Source organism: Rhinoderma darwinii, chromosome 8 (genome assembly GCF_050947455.1).
Source record: "Rhinoderma darwinii isolate aRhiDar2 chromosome 8, aRhiDar2.hap1, whole genome shotgun sequence".
In the NCBI taxonomy this organism is placed as follows: domain Eukaryota; kingdom Metazoa; phylum Chordata; class Amphibia; order Anura; family Rhinodermatidae; genus Rhinoderma; species Rhinoderma darwinii.
The window spans coordinates 34532361-34556045 of record NC_134694.1 but is presented as its reverse complement, the minus strand read 5'-3'; the positions used below and the strand labels follow the sequence as shown (position 1 = coordinate 34556045).

Below are 23685 nucleotides of genomic sequence, written 5' to 3'. Positions count from 1 at the left end.
AATAAAAAACATGAAAAACCCACTTTTTCCCCTTACAAACTGCTTTAGTATTAAAAAGACAAAATAAAGTAAAAAAGTTACACATATTTGGTATCGCCGCGTCCGTATCAACCCTGACTATCTATTACATTGCTTAACCCGCACGGTGAACGCCGTAAAAAATTAAATAAAAAACGACAGAAAAATTGCTGTTTTCTGTGAATCCTGACTTTAAAAAAATGTGATTAATAAGTGATCAAAAAGTCGCATCTACTCCAAAATGGTACCAATAAAAAGAACAAGTCTTCCCGCAAAAAAAAAAAGCCCTCATACAGCTGCATCGGCGAAAAAATAAAAACGTTACGGCTCCATACAAATATGGAGACACAAAAATAAATACATTTTGAAAAAAAAAAGTGTTTTCACTGTGTAAAAGATACAAAATAAAAATAAAATATAAATATAAAACATACAAAATCTATACAAATTTGGTATTGTTGCAATTGCAACAACCCGCTGAATAAAGTTATTGTGTTATTTATACCACACGGTAAACGGTGTAGATTTAGGACGCAAAAAAGTATGGCGAAATTGTAGATTTTTTTCTATCCCCCCCCCCCCCCCCAAAAGTTAATCAGTAAATAATATGTACCTCAAAATGGTGCTATTAAAAAATACAACTTGTCCCGCAAAAAACAAGACCTTATATAGCTGTGTCGACGCAAAAAAAAAAAAAGTAATAGCTCTTGGAATGCGACGATGGAAAAATTTTAAAAATAGCTTGGTCATTAATGTCCAAGAAAATGAAATTGGTAGAGTAGACCTCCAATTTATATTATATGTTGTTAAATTTATCCCTCCATGCTCTGGTGTACACCACCTATTAAATCATGAAAAATTTAGGTATAGGGAGAGAGGAGGAAAGGTAGAGCATGGTGGACAATGTCGCCTTCAATTATTTTATTTTTTTTTATTATTTATTATTCGGTATCAATAAAAAATTGAAGGCGACATTGTCCACCATGCTCTACCTTTCCTCTTCTCTCCCTATACCTACATTTTTCATTAAGGTCTAAAATAGGCTGGTCATTAACCCCTTAAGGACGCAGCCTAGTTTTGGCCTTAAGGCTCAGAGCCCATTTTTCAAATCTGACATATTTCACTTTATGTGGTAATAACGTCGGAATGCTTAAACCTACCCAAGCGATTCTGAGATTGTTTTCTCGTGACACATTGGGCTTCATGTTCGTGGTAAAATTTGGTCGATATATTCAGTGTTTATTGGTGAAAAATTGCAAAATTTAGAGAAAATTTTGAAAAAATTGCATTTTTCAGAATTTAAATGCATCTGCTTGTAAAACAGACGGTTATACCACCCAAAATAGTTACTAGTTCACATTTCCCATATGTCTACTTTAGATTGGCATCGTTTTTTGAACATTCTTTTATTTTTCTTGGACGTTACAAGGCTTAGAACATAAACAGCAATTTCTCATATTTAAGAAAATTTCAAAAGCCTTTTTTTTAAGGTACCTCTTGAGTTCTGAAGTGGCTTTGTGGGGCCTATGTATTAGAAACCCTGATAAAACACCCCATTTTAAAAACTAGACCCCTCAAAGTATTCAAAACAGCAGTTAGAAAGTTTTTTAACCCTTCAGGCATTTCACAGGAATTAAAGCAAAGTGGAGGTGAAATTTGCAAATTTCATTTTTCTTGCTGAATTTCAATTTTATTCATTTTTTTTTCTGTAACAAAGAAGGTTTTACCAGAGAAACGCTACTATATATGTATTGTCCAGATTCTGCAGTTTTTAGAAATGTCCCACATGTGGCCCTACTGCGCTCGTGGACTAAAAGACAAGCCCTAGAAGCAAAGAAGCACCTAGTGCATTTTGAGTCCTCTTTTTTATTAGAATATATTTTAGGCAGCATGCCAGGTTTGAAGAGGTGTTGAGGTGTCAAAACAGTAGGAATCCCCCAATAGTGACCCCATTTTGGAAACTACACCCCTCAAGGAATTCATTTAGGGTTGTTGTTACCATTTTGACCGCACATTTTTTTCACAGCACGTATTTGAATTGGGCTCTGAAATGAAAAAAATTTCATTTTTTCCAATAAAATGTCATTTGTGATCAAAATTTCTTATTTTCACAGGGAACAAAATACCCCATTTTGTTGCCCAATTTGTCCTTAGTGTGGCAGTACCCCATTTGTGGTGATAAACTGCCGTTTGGGCCCATGGGAGGGCTCAGAAGGAAAGGAGCGCTATATGTTTGTTGGAGTCCAGATTTTGTTGGATTGGTTTTCGGGTGCCATGTCGCATTTGCAGAGCCTCAGAGGTATCAAAGCAATGGAAACCCACCAAAAGTGACCCCATTTTGGAAACTACACCCCTCAAGGAATTCATTTATGGGTAATGTGACCATTTAGACACCATAGTTTCTTCACAGAACTTATTTGAATTGGGCTGGGAATTTAAAAAAAATATATTTTTTCCAATAATATGTCATTTTAGCTCAAAAATTCTTATTTTCACAAGAAATAAAATACTCAATTTTGTTGCCCAATTTGTCCTGAGTGCGGCAATACCCCATTTGTGGTGATAAACTGCCGTTTGGGCCCATGGGAGGGCTCAGAAGGGAAGGAGCGCTGTGTGTTCTTTGGAGTACAGATTTTGTTGGATTGGTTTTCGTGTGCCATGTCACATTTGCAGAGCCCCAGAGGTATCAAAGCAATGGAAACCCACCAGAAGTGACCCCATTTTGGAAACTACACCCCTCAAGGAATTCATTTATGGGTAATGTGAACATTTAGACCCCATAGTTTCTTCACAGAACTTATTTGAATTGGTCTGGGAATGAAAACAAAATTATTTTTGTCAAATAATATGTAGTTTTGGCTGAAAATTTCTTATTTTCACAAGAAACAAAATACCCCATTCTGTTGCGCAATTTGTTCTGAGTGCCGCAATACCCCATTTGTTGTGATAAACTGCCGTTTGGGCCCATGGGAGGGCTCAGAAGGAAAGGACCACCATTTGGCCTACTCGGGATTTTCTAGTGCGAAGTCATGTATGCAGAAGCCCCTGAGGTACCAGTACAGTTGAAACCCGCAAGAAGTGACCCCGTTTTAAAAACTACACCCTTAAGGCATTCATCTAGAGGTGTAGTGGCCATTTTGACCGGAGACCTACACCCCATAAACTGTAATGTGGGTTCTCCCGGGTATGGCAATACCCTACATGTGGCTGTTATCAGCTGCCTGGGCACACAGCAGGGCTCAGAGGGGAAAGACGAGGGGGGATAAGCTGTGCGGAGTGCATCAGGGTAAGTAAAATTGGGGTAAATTATAAACCAAGGGATGTATGATAAATTTTAAAACACTTTCATACAGAGCTCTGGTTATTCGGGACACATGTCACATTGATATATTGTGTCCTCCCTTATCCCCCTCTTATAGCAGACTTTGAACCTCTTTTGACTTTTTCCCTTCTTGCCAGTTTGGGGAACTTCCCCTGGAAAGTGTTGCCCTGGTACGATGCGTGTGGGCTCGCTTCCAGAAGTACTGGGTGCCCCCCCTTCTTGGTCCCTAAAGATTAGGTTCTTGATAATCACCTCTTGAAATTCCAGGAAAGTTCCCGTCTGGCCTGCACATCGACGTAGCACGTACGCATTGTACAAAGCCATCTATATGATGTTCCCGGCCAGCTTCTTATACCACACCGCATGGCGCTGTAGGGCTTCAGGGCTTGATCTTACAAGTCCAACCCTCCCATGTACCTTTTGTAGTCCAGGATGCAGTCTGGTTTGGGGGTGGCCTTTCCTTCATATATCCTAAACCTGTAGGTATACCCTGATGCACTCTCACAGCTTATACATCTTCACGCCATACCTTGCCCTCTTACCCGGCAGGTACTCGCGGAATTGAACCCTCCCTTTAAAATGTACCAGGGACTCATCAATAGAAATACACTTCTCGGGGGTGAATGCTGGGGAAAACCGGGCACTGGAACGGTCTAAGAGGGGTCTCCGTTTATACAAACGGTCAAAACTGGGGTCATCTCGGGGTGGGCACGGCTCATTATCAGTATAATGTAAGAAGCGAAGTATTGCCTCATTTATTTATTTTTTTAGGTTCCAGTTCAGTTCTGAAGTTGCTTTGAGGGGCCCATATATTAGAAACCCCTATCAAATACCCCATTTTAGAAACTAGACCCCTCAAAGTATTCACAACAGCATGTAGAAAGTTTATGAACCCTTTAGGTGTTTCACAAAAATTTAGAGCAAAGTAGAGGTGAAATTTACATTTTTTTTTTGTCAGAAAATCCTCTTTATACCATTTTTTTTATAACACAAAAGGATTTATCACAGAAACGCAACTTAATACGTATTGCCCAGATTCTGCAGTTTTGAGAAATATCCCACATGTGGCCCTTGGGCGGTAATGGACTGAAGCACCGGCCTCCGAAGCAAAGGAGCACCCAGTGGATTTTGAGGCCTCTTTTTTATTAGGCACCATGTCCGGTTTGAAGAGGTCTTGTGGTGCCAAAACATTGGGAACCCCCCAAAAGTGACCCCAATTTGGAAACTAGACCCCTTGAGGAATCCATTGTAGTTTTCTTGGGGTGCATGCGGCTTTTTGATCAGTTTTTATTCTATTTTTAGGCGGCGTGGTGACTAAAAAACAGCAATTCTACTATTGTTTTTTTTTCGTTTTTTTTTACAGCGTTCACCGTGCGCTATAAATGACATATTCACTTTATTCTGCGGGGCAATACGATTACGGCGATACCAGATGTTTATAGTTTTTTTTTATGTCTTATGGCGTTTGCACAATAAAATACGTTTTGTAAACAATCATTCACTTTTTGTGTTGCCTTATTCTAAGAGCCAGAACGTTTTTATTTTTCAATCAATAAAGCCGTGCGAGGACTTATTTTTTGCGTAACGAACTGTAGTTTTGATCAGTACCATTTTTAGGTACATGCGACTTTTTGATCTCTTTTTATTCCATTTTTTGGGAGGTGAAGTGACCAAAGAATTGTGATTGTGGTTCGGTTTATTATTATTTTATTTTATGGCGTTCACCGTGCGGGATAAATAATGAAATAATTTTGTAGTTCAGGCCGTTAATTATGTATAGTTTATTTGTTTGTTTATATATTTTTATTAATAATAAAGGACTGATAAGGGAAAAGGGGGGATTTTTACTTTTATTACTTTTAAATCTTTTATTTTCTAATTTTTACACATCTTTTTTTAACTTTTTTTTCACTTTATTACTTTGTCCCACTAGGGGACATGAGGGCAGGAGGCCCTGATCGCTATTCTAATACACTGCACTACATGCGTAGTGCAGTGTATTAGAACTGTCAGCTACTCACTGACAGCAAGCATAGTGGGTCCTGACGTTGTCAGGACCCACTAGGCTTCCGTCTATGGCATAGCCGGACGCCATTGTTTGGTGTCCGGTTGCCATAGTCACCATCGCCGGCCGCTATCGCGTAGCAGGCCGGCGATGGCAGCTTAACCCCTAAAAAGCCGCGATCTCTATAGAACGCGGCTTTTAAGGGGTTAATCAGCGGGGACACAGCGATCGGTCCCCGCTGTAGGAGCTGTGACAGCTGCTGAACAAGACAGCAGCGTCACAGCTCCTGTATGTGACGGGAGGACGGCCGAAACGGCCGTTACTCCCGAGACGTACTATTACGGCATGGAGCGCGAACTATACAGCTGCCATGACGTAATAGTACGTCAAGGAGCGGGAAGGGGTTAATATTTATTTATTTTTACATTAAAAAAAATGTATTTTACTAATTTTTACTTTTTTTTATTTTTATTAGTCCCCCAAGGGGACTTCAACCAGCGATTGTTGAATCGCTTGCACTATATACTGCAACACTAATGTATTGCAGTTTATCGGCTTTCTGACAGGCTTCTATTAAGCCCTGCCGGAGGCAGTGCTTAATAGGAGCCTTTAATAGGCCCCCAGGCTGCCATAGCAACAATCGCCACCCCGCGATTGCATTGTGGAGGGTGCAAAGAGCTGTTAGAAAGAGGGGGGCGACCACCTCTAACGATTTAAATGCCGCAGTCGCTATTGACCGCAGCATTTAATGGGTTAAACTAGCGGGATCGATCTGTGAAGTGTCGACTGTAACATACAGCCCATACCTGCATTGTATGGAGCGGGCTCACTCAGTGAGCCCGCTCCATACTTCTCCTACCCGGCTAGGACGTAGCAATAAGTCAAATATCAGGAAGGGGTTGTCTGGTTTATAAAACCAATTTTACCCTATTAACAGAGGGGGGTCACCATTCAGCACCTCAATTTATTAGCCAGAACAGAGAGTGGCATCAAATAGGGCGGGGAAATTAATTGAAGATTAATCGAAATTCAATCAACGTCATCTTGCGAATTTCGGTTTTATCAATTATTTTCTCCCGTTTAAACTGTATCTGCATCTTCAGGACGCAGATACAGTTGAATCCAATGGTAGAGAAGGGCCTATGGGGGTCTTTATACTGAGTGGAAGTCAGTTATGGGGGAATTATACTATGTATCGGCAGCTATGGTGGAATTATACTGTGGGTAGAGCAGCTATGGGGGCATTACACTGTGTGGAGGGCAGTTATAGGGGGCATTATAATGTGTGGGAAGCACTATGGGGCAATACACAGTGTGGGGGCAGTGTCAGGGGTATATTATATACAGTAGTATACAGCAGGCTCAGGGGATAAATATTAATTCAATGATGTAGCATGCAAATAGGGGCATGGAAAAGGGCGTGGCCTAATTGTTTAATAATCGTTATTGAGGTCAATCAATCGTGATTGTGATTTTGATTTAGGTCATAATTGCCCAGTCCTAGCTTCAAAGAGCATCCCTTACTCTGGAGGACCCGATATGTCCACGTATTACATAAATAGCCTATCGAATACCTCTATTCTCAGGAGGCAGAGCTGCAGGAGAATTAAACACTTGCTGTTGGATATTTCCACAGATTACAGCCGATTGTTGTGGGTCCCAGCAGTAGAAAACCCTGTGATCAGTTTGTCAGTGTGGGAGCTTCCTAATAAAAAGGGATTGTCCAAAAAAAGACTACCCCTTTAACCCCACGTGCCCTTTTCTTGAATATAAAATATATTATGATATTTATAATATAATAAAACACATTTGTATCATTCACATCTGATGACCACAAACAAGCGTTTAGAAATATTGGGTAGATTCCCATTGGGAAGAAAGAACGACTTTAAACATTGCACAGCATGCGGTATTATGCCAAGCCCCATACACGCAGACGTCTAATGACATATTACCTAGGCGTCAGTTAGCCAAGTGTGAACTTGTATATTAGAGAATTACATACACCGTAATTTACTAATATAATTCTGTTATTGGAATCTTTTTCTTTCCTTATCTACCCTAGTCTGTGCCTACCGAGTCATGAACAGAATACAGGCTGCTATAAGTGGCCTGTATTCCGCCGATAGACATGAAAGGCAACAGTGGAGAATTTATGCTTTGTTACGGTTCGCTGCAATGTAGTCACCCTTGTACCACTAGCATACTGAATCTGACTGTATGGGAGTGTGGATAAAAGAAGATTGCAGCAGCTTGAAATTACACGGTTCAGTACCCCAGTACTACATAGGCTGAACACTTCTCTTTATGTCTATTATAAGGTTTGCCAACTCTAAACTGCACAACAGAAGGTGCGCTACTACTAGAACAGCTGCCCACTTCCCTCCCTCTACCAATAACCGGCAGATATATGAACCCCATCACATTTAGGTGCTTCATTAAGAGGAGTGGTGGTCCGCTTACGGCCCTGCGGAGACCTCACTCTTTTTCTTTAAATCATTTTAAATGAATAAAGGGAACAATGTGTACAAGTTTACCTCTCTGTGTCGGTCTCTATCTCTGGACTTCTCCCGCACCCAGTCAATGGTGTTAAAGTCTTCATAAGTCCCCACTCCAGGCACTTCCAGGAAGTCCATCACATTAGTCGTGCCATGTAATCCATTCCCATTATATGAAGTAAAACCTAGAAGCATAATAAATAGTGTTACAGGTCACTCACATTCATATTGTGTCAGGGGTGGCTTAACCCCTTCCCAACCACCCCACGTAGATTAATGGGCTGCAGAGCTGGTCCTTGTGCCTGCAGCCAGTTAATCTATGTGTGCTCCTAACAGAGCACACAGACGCTCCCCGCAGCCCGACATCTCCCAGTACAGGCTGCTACTAGCAGTCTAAGTACTGGGGGAAAACACCGGGTCGGATCACAAAAGTAAAAGGTCAAAATAATAAAATGTAAAAATTGACTTTTTCCCCTTATAAAGTCCTTTATTATTAGAAAAAAAATAAATAAACTATTCATAATTGGTATCGCTGCATCCGTAACGGCCTGAACTATAAACATATAACGTAATTTATCCCGCACGTTGACCGCCATAAAAAAAATAATTAAAAAATTATACCGGAATCGCTATTTTTAGTCACTTCAGCTCCCAAATAATTTTCATAGATCGGGATCCAAAAGTCGCATGTACCCAAAAATTGTACCGATAAAAACTACAGTTTGTTCCGCAAACAACAAGCCCTCACACAGCTTTCCTGATAGAAAAATAAAAAAGTTGTGGCTCTTAGAATATGGCGACACAAAAACAAAATATTTTTTTTAAAACCATGATTTTATCGTGCAAACACTATAAAAAAACCTATATACATATGGTATCGCTGTAATCGCATGAACCCACAGAATAAATTAAATATTTCATTTATAGCGCATGGTGAACGCGGTTAAAAAAAAAAAAAAAGAATAGAAGTTTTGATGGCCTAACTCCACTAAATTCAGCAAAAAAACCTATGGGATCAAAATGCTCACTATACCCCTGGACAAATTCTTTTTAGGGCTGTAGTTTCCCAAATGGGGTCATTTCTGGGGGCTGTCCACTGTTTTGGTCCTTCAGGGGCTTTGCAAATGCGACATGACACCCGAAAACCAATTGAGTAAACTTGATCTACAAAAGCCAAATAGCGCTTCTTCGCTTCTGAGCCCTGCTGTGCATCCAAACAGCCGTTTATTACCACATATGGGGTATTGCCGTAATCAGGAGAAATTGCTTTACAAATCTTGGGGTGCTTTTTCTTCTTTATTGCTTGTAAAAACGTATAATTTCTAAGTTTTATTGAAAAAAAATTTAGATTTTCATTTTTATGGACTAATTCCACAAAATTCAGCAAAAAACCTGTGGGGTTAAAATGCTCACTACACCCCTTGATGAATTCCTTGAGGGGTGTAGTTTGCCAAATTGTGTCTTTTTGGAGGGGTTTCCACTGTTTTGGCACTACAAAACCTCTTCAAACCTGAGATGGTGCCTAAAATATATTCTAATAAAAAGGAGGCCCCAAAATCCACTAGGTGCTCTTTTGTTTCTGAGGCCGGTGGTTCAGTCCATTAGCACACTAGAGCCACATCTGGGATATTTCTAAAAACTGCACAAGCCGGGTAATATATATTGAGTTGCGTTTCTCTGGTAAAACCTCTTGTGTTACAGAAAAAAAAATTTGATTTTCCGACAAAAAAAAAAAATAATTTGTACATTTCACCTCTACATTGCTTTAATTCCTGTGGAATACCTAAAGGGTTAAGAAACTTTCTAAATGCTGTATTGAATACTTTGAGGGGTGTAGTTTTTAAAATTGGGTGACTTACGGGGGTTTCTATATATAAGGCCCTCAAAGCCACTTCAGAACTGAACTGGAACCTATAAAAATAGGTTTTGGAAATTTTCTTGAAAATGTGAGAAATTGCTGTTAAAGTTCTAAGCCTTGTAACGTCGTAGAAAAATAAAACAAATGTTCAAAAAACAATGCAAATATAAAGTAGACATATGGAATATGTGAAATAGTAACTATTTTGTGTGGTATTACTGTCTGTCTTACAAGCACATACATTTAAAATTAGAAAAATGATAATTTTTGCAAATTTTCTTTAATTTTTGGTGTTTTTCCACAAATAAGCAATGAATTTATTGACCAAATTTTTCCACTAGCATAAAGTACAATATGTCACGAGAAAACAATCTCAGAATCGCTTAGCTAGACAAAAGCATTCCAGAGTTATTACCACATAAAGTGACACGTCCGATTTGAAAAAACGGGGCTGGTTCTGAGGGCCAAAATGAGCTCGGTCCTGAAAGGGTTAAAGGGGGTTTAAACCGGAGTGCTCAAAATGTTGCAATAAAGACTGCTAAAAAATAAAATAACCAAAGAGGGGCCGCGGAGGACTGTGTGCAGCTACGTCTGTGCTTACAGCTCTAAGGAAGTAGCGCCATACATCGATTTCTATATACGGTAGAAGCATCTATGCCAAAAACAACATTCTTATAAAAGGTCCGTGCTCTTGCTCTTCATCCCAAGTCCTCTACATCCTCTGTCAGCAGTAAAATGTTACTATAAGGCCTTATTCACACGAACGTGTGCATTTTGCGCACGCAAAAAACGCGGTGCTTTTTGCGCGTTGCAGTTGCGTGTGTCATCAGTATGTGCTGTGTGGCTGCGCGATTTTCACGCATATGCCATGCTTATGACACGCGTTTTTGAAGTTTAGAAAAAGAGATGAAGGAAGGAAGTGCTTTTATTTTTTCCTTCATTTCTTTATCTACTGTTGCACGAATCACACGGAAGTGCTTCCGTGTGCAGTGCGCGATTTTCACGCACCCATTAAATTCAATGAGTGCGTGATGTGCGAAAAACAGCCAAGTATAGGACATGTCGTGAGTTTTACGCAGCGGACATACGCTGTGTGAAAATCACGGACTGTCTGAATGGCCCCATTCACTAACATAGGTTCGTGCGACGTGCGTGATTTTCACGCGCGTATCACGGACATAATACACGTTTGTGTGAATAAGGCCTTAGCCACATACCATATTGCAAAGTATAGGTGCTTATACAATTATCGGTGCTATAGCAGTTTAAGAGGGTGGGCCAGGATTAGAAAAACCGCAAACACCAGACAGGGCCCATGGAGTAGAGTGGTGCTATTTCTAGGGGGCGCGGGGCAGGGGAGTGAAGGAGAGACCCTTCTCCTAATCCTGGACTAGATCCAAATCCATTCTTCCTGACAATTACAGTGTTAAGCAGTCATACACATCATGTAATTGATATTCGATACCTTAGCACGGTGTTTACTTAACGCATTCTTCAGGCTGTGTGCGTCCAGGTTACCTAGCAGCCACTTGACCTTCTCACCAGACAACATGTACTGTGGCCACATCGTACGAGTGGCCACAGGACGTTCCACCTGCTACACAATGCACGGCAGCTATACAACACACATACTTCAAGAAACCTGCCATGAAGCAGGTCACGTGATCCCTGGCTTCGTTTTAATAGGGCCTCTAATAAAATATAGTATGAAAGAGGATGGAGTATTTGCATGCAGTTACTTTTTGGAAGAGGCAGTTTACAGTTTAACAGAGGAAAAAAAAAACAACAACAACAAAACACACAAAACGCAGCAAATTGAAAAGAGAATGTGACCAGATAACGGCTGTAATATCAGTCGATACATGGAACTTAAGATGCAAACTCTCCCTGACGTCATTATTCCATGTAAATTCAGACTATAGATCCTTTACAGGCTTCTGCTCACCTGGGTTTTGTGCTCCACGCCGCTCGCACTTCCTGCCTGACTAAAGGTTCATTCTCGCTCTCCTCCTCTTTTTACTTGACTAATTATTCATTTTCAGCTCCTATAAAATGTCTCACAACTGGAGACATTCTCTTTCCGATCACAGTAATTCTGCTCGCAGCAATAATCCAAGCACACAGCCCAACAGGTAAAGCCAATCTCAGGGACGTTGAGGAAGAATAAGCATTATTTCACGGACTGAAGAGATGACACAGTCCTGGCTCCGATGCCATCCTTTGTGGTGCAAACTACCCCTACCCCTTCAATTCTATGGTTCTTTCCAGTCTTTAATCATTTATATATTGGTTTTTTTGTGTGTCTGTTCTTTGGTCCCTCATCTAGTCAGCATTCATTTTTATTACGTAACCTAATTTGTATCTCAATATTGTTAAAGCCTCACCTTCCTTTCATACTTATATACATATATATTGTTTACCAAATGAACCGTTATTTACTCTAAAAAATAAGCATTATTTAAAACCAAAAAAACAAAAAAGTTAATTTTTTTTTTCTCAGTAATGGACTTGTCTCCCACAATCCTCTGCAGCATCCCCCATACTTTTTATTTGAATAAGCACCGTGTTTGATTTTATATAGGTGTATGAATAAACACTCGCTCTTTGGAAGCCGACTGCGAATGTATACCAGCACCGATGCGCCCCAGAAAGGAGTTTTCTTTATCTACCTTGCCAATAATTATCAGATGATGGGAGGATATTCATTTTAGGAACTACACACCCAGAGTCAACTCTGGAGGCCTTCAGACTACGCCAACACTGGGGTCAGATTGACCCGACACGCTTCTAAGTAGAGTTGTGCCGATTATCCTGCACAACTCCACCAGGGGAGTCTACCTTGATTCACTCCACTAAACTTGTATTGATCCCCAAACGCTATTACCTTAGAGGAGCGCCATTTTTTCTTCTTTTGTACCTTTTTCTATAAGCATACCTTTTAATTTGCAGGTTCAGGAACTACAGAGATGGTTGCACAGGCAGCTCCTGGTGACGTCTACACTATATGGCCAAAAGTATGTGGATCCCTGATCATCCCACCTATATGAGCTTGTAGTTAATCCTATTCCAAAACCATGTGCTTTATTATGGAGTTGGCCCCCCCTTTTGCAGATAAAGCAGCTTCCACTCTTGAAATGGTGTGTCTGTAGGAATTCGTGCCCGTTCAAGTCAGCGATCATTTGTGAGGTAGTGAGAGGACCAGGCTCGCACTCTGCTTTCCAATTCACCCCAAAGGTGTTTGATAGGATTGTGGTCAGGGCTCTGTGCAGGCGATTTAAGATCCTCCACACCAAACTCGTCACACCATGTCTTTATGGACCTCGCTTTGTGCACAGCGACGTTCCAGAGAGACACTCCAACATGCCCGATGCTTTTGTTTGCAAGGAGATGAGCCGCTGCCAGAAGAGTCTGGCAGCGCATTTCGCTCGACTCCCTCTATAGAACGCATGCATGTGTACAAGGGAGTGGATCAGAAGGAATAGTGGTCAGCTAATTGAGCGTTCGGCTGGCAGCTATCTGAAAAAAAAAAAGGTTTTCCTCATCATTGGAATTTTTTTTTAATAAACTATGTGGAGTTGGTATTGCTACGTCCATAACAACCTACGCTACCAAAAAACAACACTAAAAAACACCAGACTTGCTGCTTTTTGGTCACCTTGCCTCCCACTAAACAAAATAAAAAGTGATCAAAAAGTTGAATGTACCGCAAAATGCACCAATAAAATCTACAACTTATTCCGCAAAAAACAAGCTCCACCCACGGAAAAATAAAAACAACAGTTATGGTGACAAAAAAAAAAAAAAAGGTAATTTTATCGTAAAAAAGTATTAAAACATAAAATTTTAAAAAATACATAAATTTGATATAGCCATAATCATACTGACCCGCAGAATAAGGCCCCATGCACACGAACGTGTTTTTGCGTCCGCAGTTCCCCCGCAAATCCATGGGAGAATTGCGGACCCATTCACACTATCCGTGTTTTCACGGGTCCCCGCATGTCCGCAAATCCGTGCCGCATAAACTCAGGACATGTCTTATTACGGCCCGCAAATTTGATACGGACATGCCCATAGAAGTCAATGGGCCCGTGGAAATTGCGGATACACCTCTGTGTGTCAACCGCAGTTTGTGGATTTGCGGAAGTGTTGCTAGGCGACGACCGGGAATGTGTTCTGTCGTCAACCTGTTTTACCTAGGATTTTTTTTTTTTATCCGCATTTTGCGGATTACATACGGATGAACTGCGGATTACATACGGATGAACTGCGGAGGTGATTTCACGGAACACGGTCCTGGAATATGCGGACCAGAAAAACACTACGGTCGTGTGCATGAGGCCTAAAGTAAATAGGTCATTTGTACAGCACAGTGAACGCCATATTAAAAAAAATAAAAAATAAATAGCAATTTTGGCTTGATCACCTTGCCTCCCAAAAAATGGAATAAAAAGGTGATCAAAAAGTCACGTATCCCAAAATGGTACCAATAAAAAATACAGCTCGTTCCACAAAAAAATAGCCATCATACTGCTGCGTTGACAAAAAAAAAAAAGTTAAGGATCTCATAAGGAGGGGATGCAAAAACATCCCGATGTGCAGACCATAGTGGAGCATTCCTTCTGTTGAATGAGCTGGTTATCAAGGCCCTAATATTTGGGAACCGGAGGGCCCAAGCACATCTGCTGGATGGGAGGGTGCCCGTATTGTACAAGGAAAACACTTTCACAGCGAAGTTCCCTAAACCGCAAAGATGCAGAGTGTGGACCAAAAGGGAGAGAAGTAAAGACACTATTTATCAGTGCGACACTGGCCTGTGCATGAAAAATAGCTTAAAATCCATTGATTATTTACCCCACTATTATACCACCTTATTATACCCTCATGTACTCTGCCAGCTTACATATGGCCCACATTATAAACTGAAATTCCAGTAAACTGAAGTATCGAGTGGGATACAGCAGACATGCTCGTCTTATGGAGCACATGAGCCCTCTCCATACTTCATATATACACGCCGGATGTTGGGAAGGGGCTAATTCCTGTGAAACTCCTGAACCCTCTGAACAAAAAACAAAAAAAAAAGGAGGACAATGTTTAAAAAATTATGCCAACATAAAGTGACCTGAGCACCAAAACAGAGGCCAAAAAGCCCAGACGTGGCAAAAAACACAGACACGCAAAGATGATCCAGACTACAATTACTTTTGCAATGAGATTTGCACCAACGGGGTGAAGAGAAGCTCCCATCAATGGACAGAAAACCACTGGGGCAAGAGGAGGCCCCTGTTATAATATGCAATCTTTCTGTCCCTCTCTCATGGTGCGGTCATTGTAGAGGGGGGGGGGGGGGGGGGGGGGAGTAGAGTAGTCCCCATCTAAACTGGACAGAAGCGTTCATCCAGAAAGCAGAAGAGCTGCTGCAGGGGAGTGCACAGAGGTAAGGATTTTATCACACAGTCACACGAGAAATGTATATGCCCAAACTGCGCTATTGAATTCGTCAAAACAACGGAACCCTGTCACAACGGTGACGAACGGAAACCATTAACAATGTTTCCGTCACCATTGAGATCAATGGTGAGGGAAACGGAAGCTAAGGTTTCCGTTTGCCTTTCAGTTGAGGGGTTAACCCGACGGAAACCTCAGACAGAACCCCTCAACGGAAAGCCAACGCTGATGTGAACAGGCCCTCACTCTTCCAGTTCCAGATCAATTTGTTTATTAAATCTTAAGATCTTCCTGTCAACCCATATGGGTGTATTGCTCAGGACATATTAAAGTTGTGGTAACAAAATCACTGAAGGCAGCAGAAAATAAGGGTACAGATGCGGATTTCAGCTTTATGTGTAGGTGAAGTGCACTTTTTGTAAAACGTACATTTTAAATTGGTGCAGTGCTCACATCGCGACGTGAGGAAGTATCCCACGTATTCATGAGGGCTCGATAACCAAGCCCCCACCACTGATTGACAGTTTTCAACCTATGCAAGGCTAGTTCACACAGAGTTTTTTGGCACCTTTTTTGAAGCGGAAACAAATGGGAGACGGAGGCGTTTTTTTCCCCGCGAGCGAAAAAAAAAAAAAGCGACATGCTCTTTCTTCCTGCGGTTCCGTCTCTGACCTCCCATTGACATGAATGGGAGGCCGAGAGCGGTTTTCGCTGCATTTTCTGCCCACGGTGCTCAATGGCCGTGGCCGAAAAACGCCAGGCAGGTCAAAATCTGCCTGCAAAAAACTGTGTGAACATACCCTAATAGGGGGTAAACTGTCGATCAGCGGCAGGGGTAGGGTTTATCACCACAGTGTGATGTGAGCAATTAAAATGTACGTTTTACAAAAAGTATATCTCACTTACTTAGTGCGCTGAAATCCGCAAAGTGGTGGTGACAGATGCTCTTTAAGGGGTTAACAAGAGCAGCACAGCGAGTGATCAAAACCTTGGAGTACGTTGATGTAATTTGAGTAGAGGGGTACGCGGTTCTGGATAATGTGAAGTACAGTAGTCCAAGTCGAGGGTCACACATGGACTTGTTGCAGGACAGCCACAGTCCACAGTAACATGCAGCGGAGAGACAGCTCTAGGTTCCTAGGACTATGGAGAGACAACAAATACAGGAGGTGAAACAAAAGCCTCGTCATTTCTTTACATTACCTTCATCCATCTCCCGGTCAATAGGTGGAACATCGTCAGTCATCGTAAAATCTAAGCTTGCGTCTGTAATCTCAACCATATCTTCATCACTCGTGCTGCTGTGGAAACTGTTGAGGCTGGAGCGTCGGAATCCCTTGTTGTCCATCTCAGGTGCAACCTAAAATGGATTTACACCGGTCATAAGCAGAAGACAACAACACGTAACGCAGCAGAGGAGAATACCTGCAACTTATACCAAGACGTCGGCTTAGTCGTCTGAAGAGCAAAGTCCTGGCGCTCTCACGGAGTCACACAATGTCAAGGTGCAGCAGCAGTTTTATAACAGAACCCAGACGATCCCCTCATTTCACTCCACTCTTTACAGCACTCCCATTCCCAGGCAGAATAATGAAAACCAGAGGATCGCACATTTCTGTCAGGACTGGACTGACCAAGTTCAAAGGAAGGAAAAGCAGCTTCCTGCTTCGTCTTAAACCGCTGACGCAACATATTAAAATGAAGACAACATTTTCTTTTTTTTTTCTGAGCTAGGCAGCGGTCTAGGTCCCTGAACAGAGTTTTATCAGAATTACCCTGCCCTGTATAGAAATAAGCACTCCCTCTGCTTGACTTTACCGAAAACAGGGAGTGATGCCCACAAGTCTGCCAATGCAGTGTTCATTAAAGAGATCGCCGGAGATCAGAAATAAAATTTCTGCCTTTTCCCACAGTAACGGCGCCTCTCTTGTCCATGGGCTGCATCTGGTATTGCAGCTCAGCTCATTCAAATAAATTGAACAGAGTTACAGTACTAGACAAGGTCCATGGACAACAGTGCAATAGAACTTGTTGAAAAAACGAGGTGGATGGGCACCGCTCGTATTAGAAGATCACATAAAAGGGTATTTATTGTGTACAAAAACACTTTCTAAAATCAGACCAACACCCACCAGCAGTCACAATGACCACCAGGGACTACTTTACATGCTGAATATTCACACGGATCATGGGAAGGCTGATACATTCTTACTATACTGGGTGGCAAGATTCTTAGGACCTTTATTGTCACGGGGTACAGACCACTTTAAGGCTGGATTCACACGAGCAGATTACATCCGTAATGGATGGAACGTATTTCGGCCGCAAGTCCCAGACCGAACACACTGCAGGGAGCCGGGCTCCTAGCATCATAGTTATGTACGACGCTAGGAGTCCTTGCCTCTCCGAGGAACTACTGTCCCGTACTGAAAACATGATTACAGTACGGGACAGTTGTCCTGCAGCGAGGCAGGGACTCCTAGCCTCGTACATAACTATGTACATAACATTCACTCCTCTTGTTTGAATTGTAAATTCGTTTTGTAAAATGCTGCGGAATATATTGGCGCTATATAAAGATCAGCAAAAAATGATGTACCCCAAAATGGCGCCCTTAAAAAAAAAAATACAACTTGTCCCGCAAAAAACAAGTCCTCATACAGCTATGTCAACTGAAAAAGAAAAAAAGTTATAGCTCTTTGACGGCGAGAATGAAAACACAATTTTTTTTTTTTTTAAATTGCTTAGTTATGAAGGCCTAATATTGGCTGGTCACTAAGGAGTTAAACAGATGCCACTGTTATGCATCCGTTTAATGCATCACCACTTATGGCTATAATGGCATCCGATTAACGAAAATGCCATGAAAAAAAATATCAAAAAGCCTGTTTGAGACGCCACGTTAGAGTCCGTCACACATAGGCTAATATAATATCCGTTTAATGGATAGGTTTTATTACAAAATGGAATAGCGTGGTCCACTGCGCTATGCCATACTTATTATTTTGCAGTATACTAACTTATACCAGCCAGATAGAGGCCAAAGGACACTCTACCAGACTACACACAACAAAATGGCGACAGCACACTGCGAACACTAATGTCACCTAGGCCACTATATATAAATAAATATGCATTACTGCTAAATCTACTTATAATACGGAGGTTCTTAGCGCACATTTTGATCAAATTGTGTGAGCCCACCTGCCACGACAAGGCGACCTCTATAGGTGGGAACCTACTCTGCACATACACCCAGAACTGGGTCGAAGCCTACACAAGAAAATGGCGACAGCACACTGCGAACACTAATGTCAACTAAGCCGCTAAATATAAATAAATATGCTCTTCTAGACTCCGTCTGACTAATGGATCCCTATGTCCGTCGGCAGCTGGAAGGCTTAACTGAGGAAAAAACGCAGCCTTAGGCCCCATGCACCCGACCGTAAAAAAAACTCTGTTTTTGCGGACCGCAATTGCGGTCCGCAAAAACGGAGCCATTCACTTTCATTGAACACTGACACCTTTCCGTAGCACTACGGAAGGGTATCCGTGCCGTGGAAATGTTCCGGGAATTATGGAACATGTCCGTTCTTTTGCATTTTGCGGGCCGTGCTCCCATACTTTGTATGGGAGCACGGCCCGAAAATGCGGCCGTCAGTCGGCAGCCGTGGAAATGTTCCGGGAATTATGGAACATGTCCGTTCTTTTGCATTTTGCGGGCCGTGCTCCCATACTTTGTATGGGAGCACGGCCCGAAAATGCGGCCGTCAGTCGGCGGCCGGCCGTGCCCGCAATCACGGGCCGTGATTGCGGGCACGGTCGTGTGCATGGGGCCTTACAGTTCACATACCGCATATAAATAAATATAGAAAGAGGTCACTGCCTGAGTGAGAGTGCGTATTCCAATCGGGGATTGCGCTTCAGAAGTGAGTGACGTCGCTGTGTCCATATATGGACAGTGTAGTCACTCACTTCTCCTGTAGCGGAATCCCCAATCCCCGGCCGGGGATTCCGACTCCTAGAGGGAGCAAAAAAAGACCCTCCTCCTCACATGCACTCTGCACTGGGAGGAGGAGGAGAGAGAGCGCGAGCGACGGAATACATGGCCATCACTCGGGACACATTCCGGTGATGGCCGTGTATTCCCTGGTTCATAGACTTCTATGGGAGCCGGGTAAACGGCCGAAAATAGGGCATGTCCCATTTTTTCATGGCCGTGTGAATAGCCCCTTTAGGGGTCTATTGTTCCTACTGCAGCCGAGTGACGGCCGATTTATGAACGGCCGTCACCCGGCCGGGAAACCCTGTCGTGTGAATAAGCCCTAAGAGTTCTCGGTCCCATGGGGTGAGAGAGGGAGCCCCTTTGCCCTAACACCACTTAGATGCCGTGGTCAATAGTTATGGGGTTAAACCGGCAGCATCGATGCTAATTTTGATCCTGCCCGCTAGACCAGGTGCTCGGCTGTCTTTAGACAGCCCAAACACCCGCTCTAGTGTCCCGTGCCCGGATTATATCACAGCGCCATGGCAACACATATTAGCAGTCATTAAGGGGTTACATCGTATAAAAAGCTCACAATGTGTCCGTTGAATGGATTTCATATAGTCTACGGGTGGCGGATGACACGGTCAGCCTACGTTTAATGTATACATTGGGAGCTTTTTCTGGTGTATACGTTAAACTGAAGACAAAAAAACGCAGTGTTAACCAAAAAAACGCAGTGTTAACGTAGCCCAACCATGATACCATAACCATTTCAATGGTGAACTTTTATCCGTGGGGCTTGTGCACATCTTGCTAGATGTAAATAACACACATCGTGTATGGCATAGTGAATGATCGCTCACATATTACCCACCAAACATCGGCTGCAAAATGGGAAATAAGCCGCCTTTACATTAGACGTTCATCACATACTAAGTGCTTAACCTCATCCTTGGAATAGTAGAAAATAGCACCAATTAAAAGGGCTCTCTAGCACAAGCCCTCTACAAGTGAGACTATATTCATACACAGCAGCTAGTTTGAGCAAGCAGAGCAGCAGTGTAAATCATGGGGGAGAAGGTGTATTTCACAATTCCCTTAGATGAAGCAGCTGAGCTGTAATTATAGTTTATTGCTGTGCCCTAATGGGACAGTGATAAGAAGCCGATAAATAGCAGATAATATTACTCAGATACGGACCTAAATATATTTTTTCACACCACAAGTTGATATCGCTTTACGTACTGCGCACAACAGAAATCCAGCAATTCCATGAAATACCATATAAATTGGCACAGATAATTTTATAGCATAGCAGTGTAATCGTAAATGGTGCCCACCTCGTGATATATGTACATAAGGTATGATTAATGCTTTTACACATGGCCTAAAGATTTTAATGGTGCGTCTGGCATAAAAAGACACAAATGTTCCCTTCATGCATTAGGGCTATGTTCACATCATGTTTTTTGGCCCACGCTTTATGTATAAGCCGGGAAACGCACCCGATGTATACAGTGAACGTAGGTTGTGACGGATACCGAACACGGGCATCTGTCACTCAGACTATATATCTTTATAGCGTATAGGTGATGGATGCCAATGTAAGGCAACCGTCTAACAGATACATCATAAAACGCTATTGAAAACCCAACGACGTATACATTTAACAAATGCCATACACTAGAAAACAAATGCCAAAAACACTAGACTATATAGCAGAAGTTGTGATACAGTTTTTGAAGGCTGAAATGTAATATTTGATGATCACTTTCTAAAATGTAATATTTCATTTATTACATACCAAATGAGTATACTTGGTGTGCTTCGCCAGGTATCCATGATGTGCGCACATCGGTCACACTTGCTGGAACATTATTTAATCGCTTTATATAGGACCGCAGCTCTTTATTAATGACATGGATTTTTTCTATATTAGAACATATGGACGTCATACGGTACCCCAGAGGGGGAGCCGCTACAAACAGCAGGTCTTGCCCTGGCGAACACATCCCGTTTATGTTTTAAATGGACCGCCATTAATTTTCCATGCAGCGTGATGTATGGTCAGCCTGAACCATGGTGATCAGCGGGCCGCCGAGCTGGTCTGAATATAAGAAAGGAGTTACTATGGTGGGACAAGATCCAGAATATTGTATAAGGCCTCACGCACAAGACCGTCATTTTTATACGCAATTACAGACTCGTAATTCTGGATAAAAATACTTATCCATTCATTTATATGGGCCACGGACACCTTCCCGTATATTTAGGACTGAATTTCCGCTGCATAAAAAAACGCTCACACTTACCCCCTCCCTCCTTTGACGTCCGCTCCGGCCTCCTACAATGAAGTTGCAGGCCATGTGACGCTGCTGCCTGTGATTGGCTGCAGCGGTCACATGGGATGAAACCTCATCTCAGGATGCCACACTGCAGGAAGGAGGAGGGCGTTCTGGGCAAGTATGTTTTTTTTTTCCAGAGTTGCGATTTTTAAACGATGTGGTTACGCCGCAAAAGTCGCTCCACTTGGCTTTCTGTTGTGGGTTTTGCGTCCCTATTGAATTCAATGGAGGAAAACTGCAACAGAAAATCAAAAAAGGGGGGGGGGCTAAGCTTTGGCCTCATAGACTGCAGACACTGTTTGTGCACATTTTCATATTGGCAGCCACAGAGAACAGTTATTCCCCGTCACTGGTATCTCGCCCACAACATGCTCCCCAGGTGATGCCACCATAGCTCAGTAGTTGTTACTTCTTCATGTTCTTACCTGTACTTTTGTTTTGATGCTGCCAGGCCGTGCTGTGACTGGGATTACCATGTAAAGGACTACACTTCCTATTATTTCTCTCCCCTCTCGCAGACATTGCCTAGGTTACTAGCCGCACAAGCCCCTCTATTACAAGGTGTAAGGTAGTGCTGTAATTACTCACTGTATGATATTGATCTCTGCTGTTCTGCTCTATCTGCTGCCCAGCATGTGAAACACAATCCCTCCAGAGACCGCGAGAGCAGTGGACATATGAGACATGTGACCTTTTGTACTTTAGAGAGGGGAGGGCGAGAGGGGAAATAACCACGTATTTAGTGTATGGAACGTCCCAAAAGCTGGAGATAAACACCAGGAGCCTAATCACGTGAGACCGGCTTACAGAGACATCTCAGCTACAGACAGAACATTAGAAAATGACTAGCCCTCTGCATTTAAGTCATCTGCACATTATTGTTACAGATCGGAGAGCCCCTTTAACGCATATATTTCATAGTATCAAGACAAAGCTCTTGAATTCTAAAGTAACACAAAACTACTCTAAATGTAAACGGCGTTAACATCTTAAAGGGGGACTCTCACGTAGAAACTCACTTAATAATTAGAGGACAGTCCAATGATCAGCTTCTGCAACATCAGCTGGGAGAAGCCGTGACGGGCCACAAGATTTAAACAAATGGCCAACCATGTAACGCATTGCTGGCCAGAGGAGCCGCTTCTTCATAGCGGGACATGGGACCCTTCTGTATGACGTCCATATGCGCTAAAAGAGTCATTTCCCTTTAATTACTTCTCCCAAGAAATATCCCGCAGCTTACCTCAAGACATGAAGAGCAATGTCCAGACTGTTGTATCAGCGTCTTAACAACGTATCATTACTGGAGCCTACACCAGAACCTACAGAGGGAACAGGAAGGCAAAGATTACATAGAGACTAACACCAGCATTCTGGAAACTATCCAAACACTAATACTAGCCATGTCCCATGATGAGCACACATCAACAGACTGGGCAGAGCATTACACAACCTCTGGCTGCCCACACTACAACGAGCTAGGAGGACACACTAAAATGGCAGCACCCCTCACCTTCCGCTAATGACGCCGGGCACATATACATCTAGAACGCCGCCATACATTATAATATGTTATATACATATTGGGCTTACCTCACTCAACAAGAGGAGCAACTACAACACGTGACCTGCCCGCACCAACCAGGGGGCTACCCCTCTGTCAGGCTGCACGGCTCCGCCCATACTTGCGTCATGTCATTCAGCGACATTCTAAGGACGGCGTTCTTATCGCTAGAGAACAAACTGCACCTCAGTAACGTTTCATTGTCATGACGTTGTGGTCTTCACAAAAATGGCTTCCTGCTGGCGGCTTTTAGAGGAAAGGTGACTCACTTTCAGAAGGAGCGTCAGCTGGTTATGTGTAATCTTAAAGGGAACGCTTCATTTCCGTGCGAGTTTCCTGGCCTACAGTCGGTGTCAGGAGATGAATTGTCATCACAGAGTCTTTCCCAGAAGTGCCATTATCCGGAATCATCAGCGGTCACCGAGATTTCTGCCATTTTAATGTAAACCTTCGCGACATAAAGGCTTGTGTGAAATGGAAGCTTCTATATGTGCAAATCCAATCATGTACAAAGGATTAACCCTTGCTAGCACTCCCTTGCCATAGATGTTATGGTTTCTGTAAAATCTCAATCTGCCGTGTGGCGGACTTTAAAATTTGCATAGTTAATTATCTGTTGCAAAATTTTGTAGCGGG

General features: G+C 42.5%; 1 protein-coding gene across 1 annotated transcript in view; it reads right to left on the bottom strand.

Moving 5' to 3' along the window:
- The window catches only part of LOC142659443 (H(+)/Cl(-) exchange transporter 5), a 58410-nt gene extending 35223 nt beyond the window's left edge, over positions 1-23187 (bottom strand). Inside the window, exons 1-4 of the mRNA XM_075835585.1 lie at positions 23079-23187; positions 22729-22807; positions 16356-16512; positions 7883-8028 (exon numbers count right to left, since the gene is read on the bottom strand). Of these exons, the coding sequence (XP_075691700.1) occupies positions 7883-8028; positions 16356-16500 (291 nt within the window). The 5' untranslated portion in view covers positions 16501-16512; positions 22729-22807; positions 23079-23187. The remainder of the gene's footprint in view (positions 1-7882; positions 8029-16355; positions 16513-22728; positions 22808-23078) is intronic.
- Positions 23188-23685: the final 498 nt, after the last annotated feature.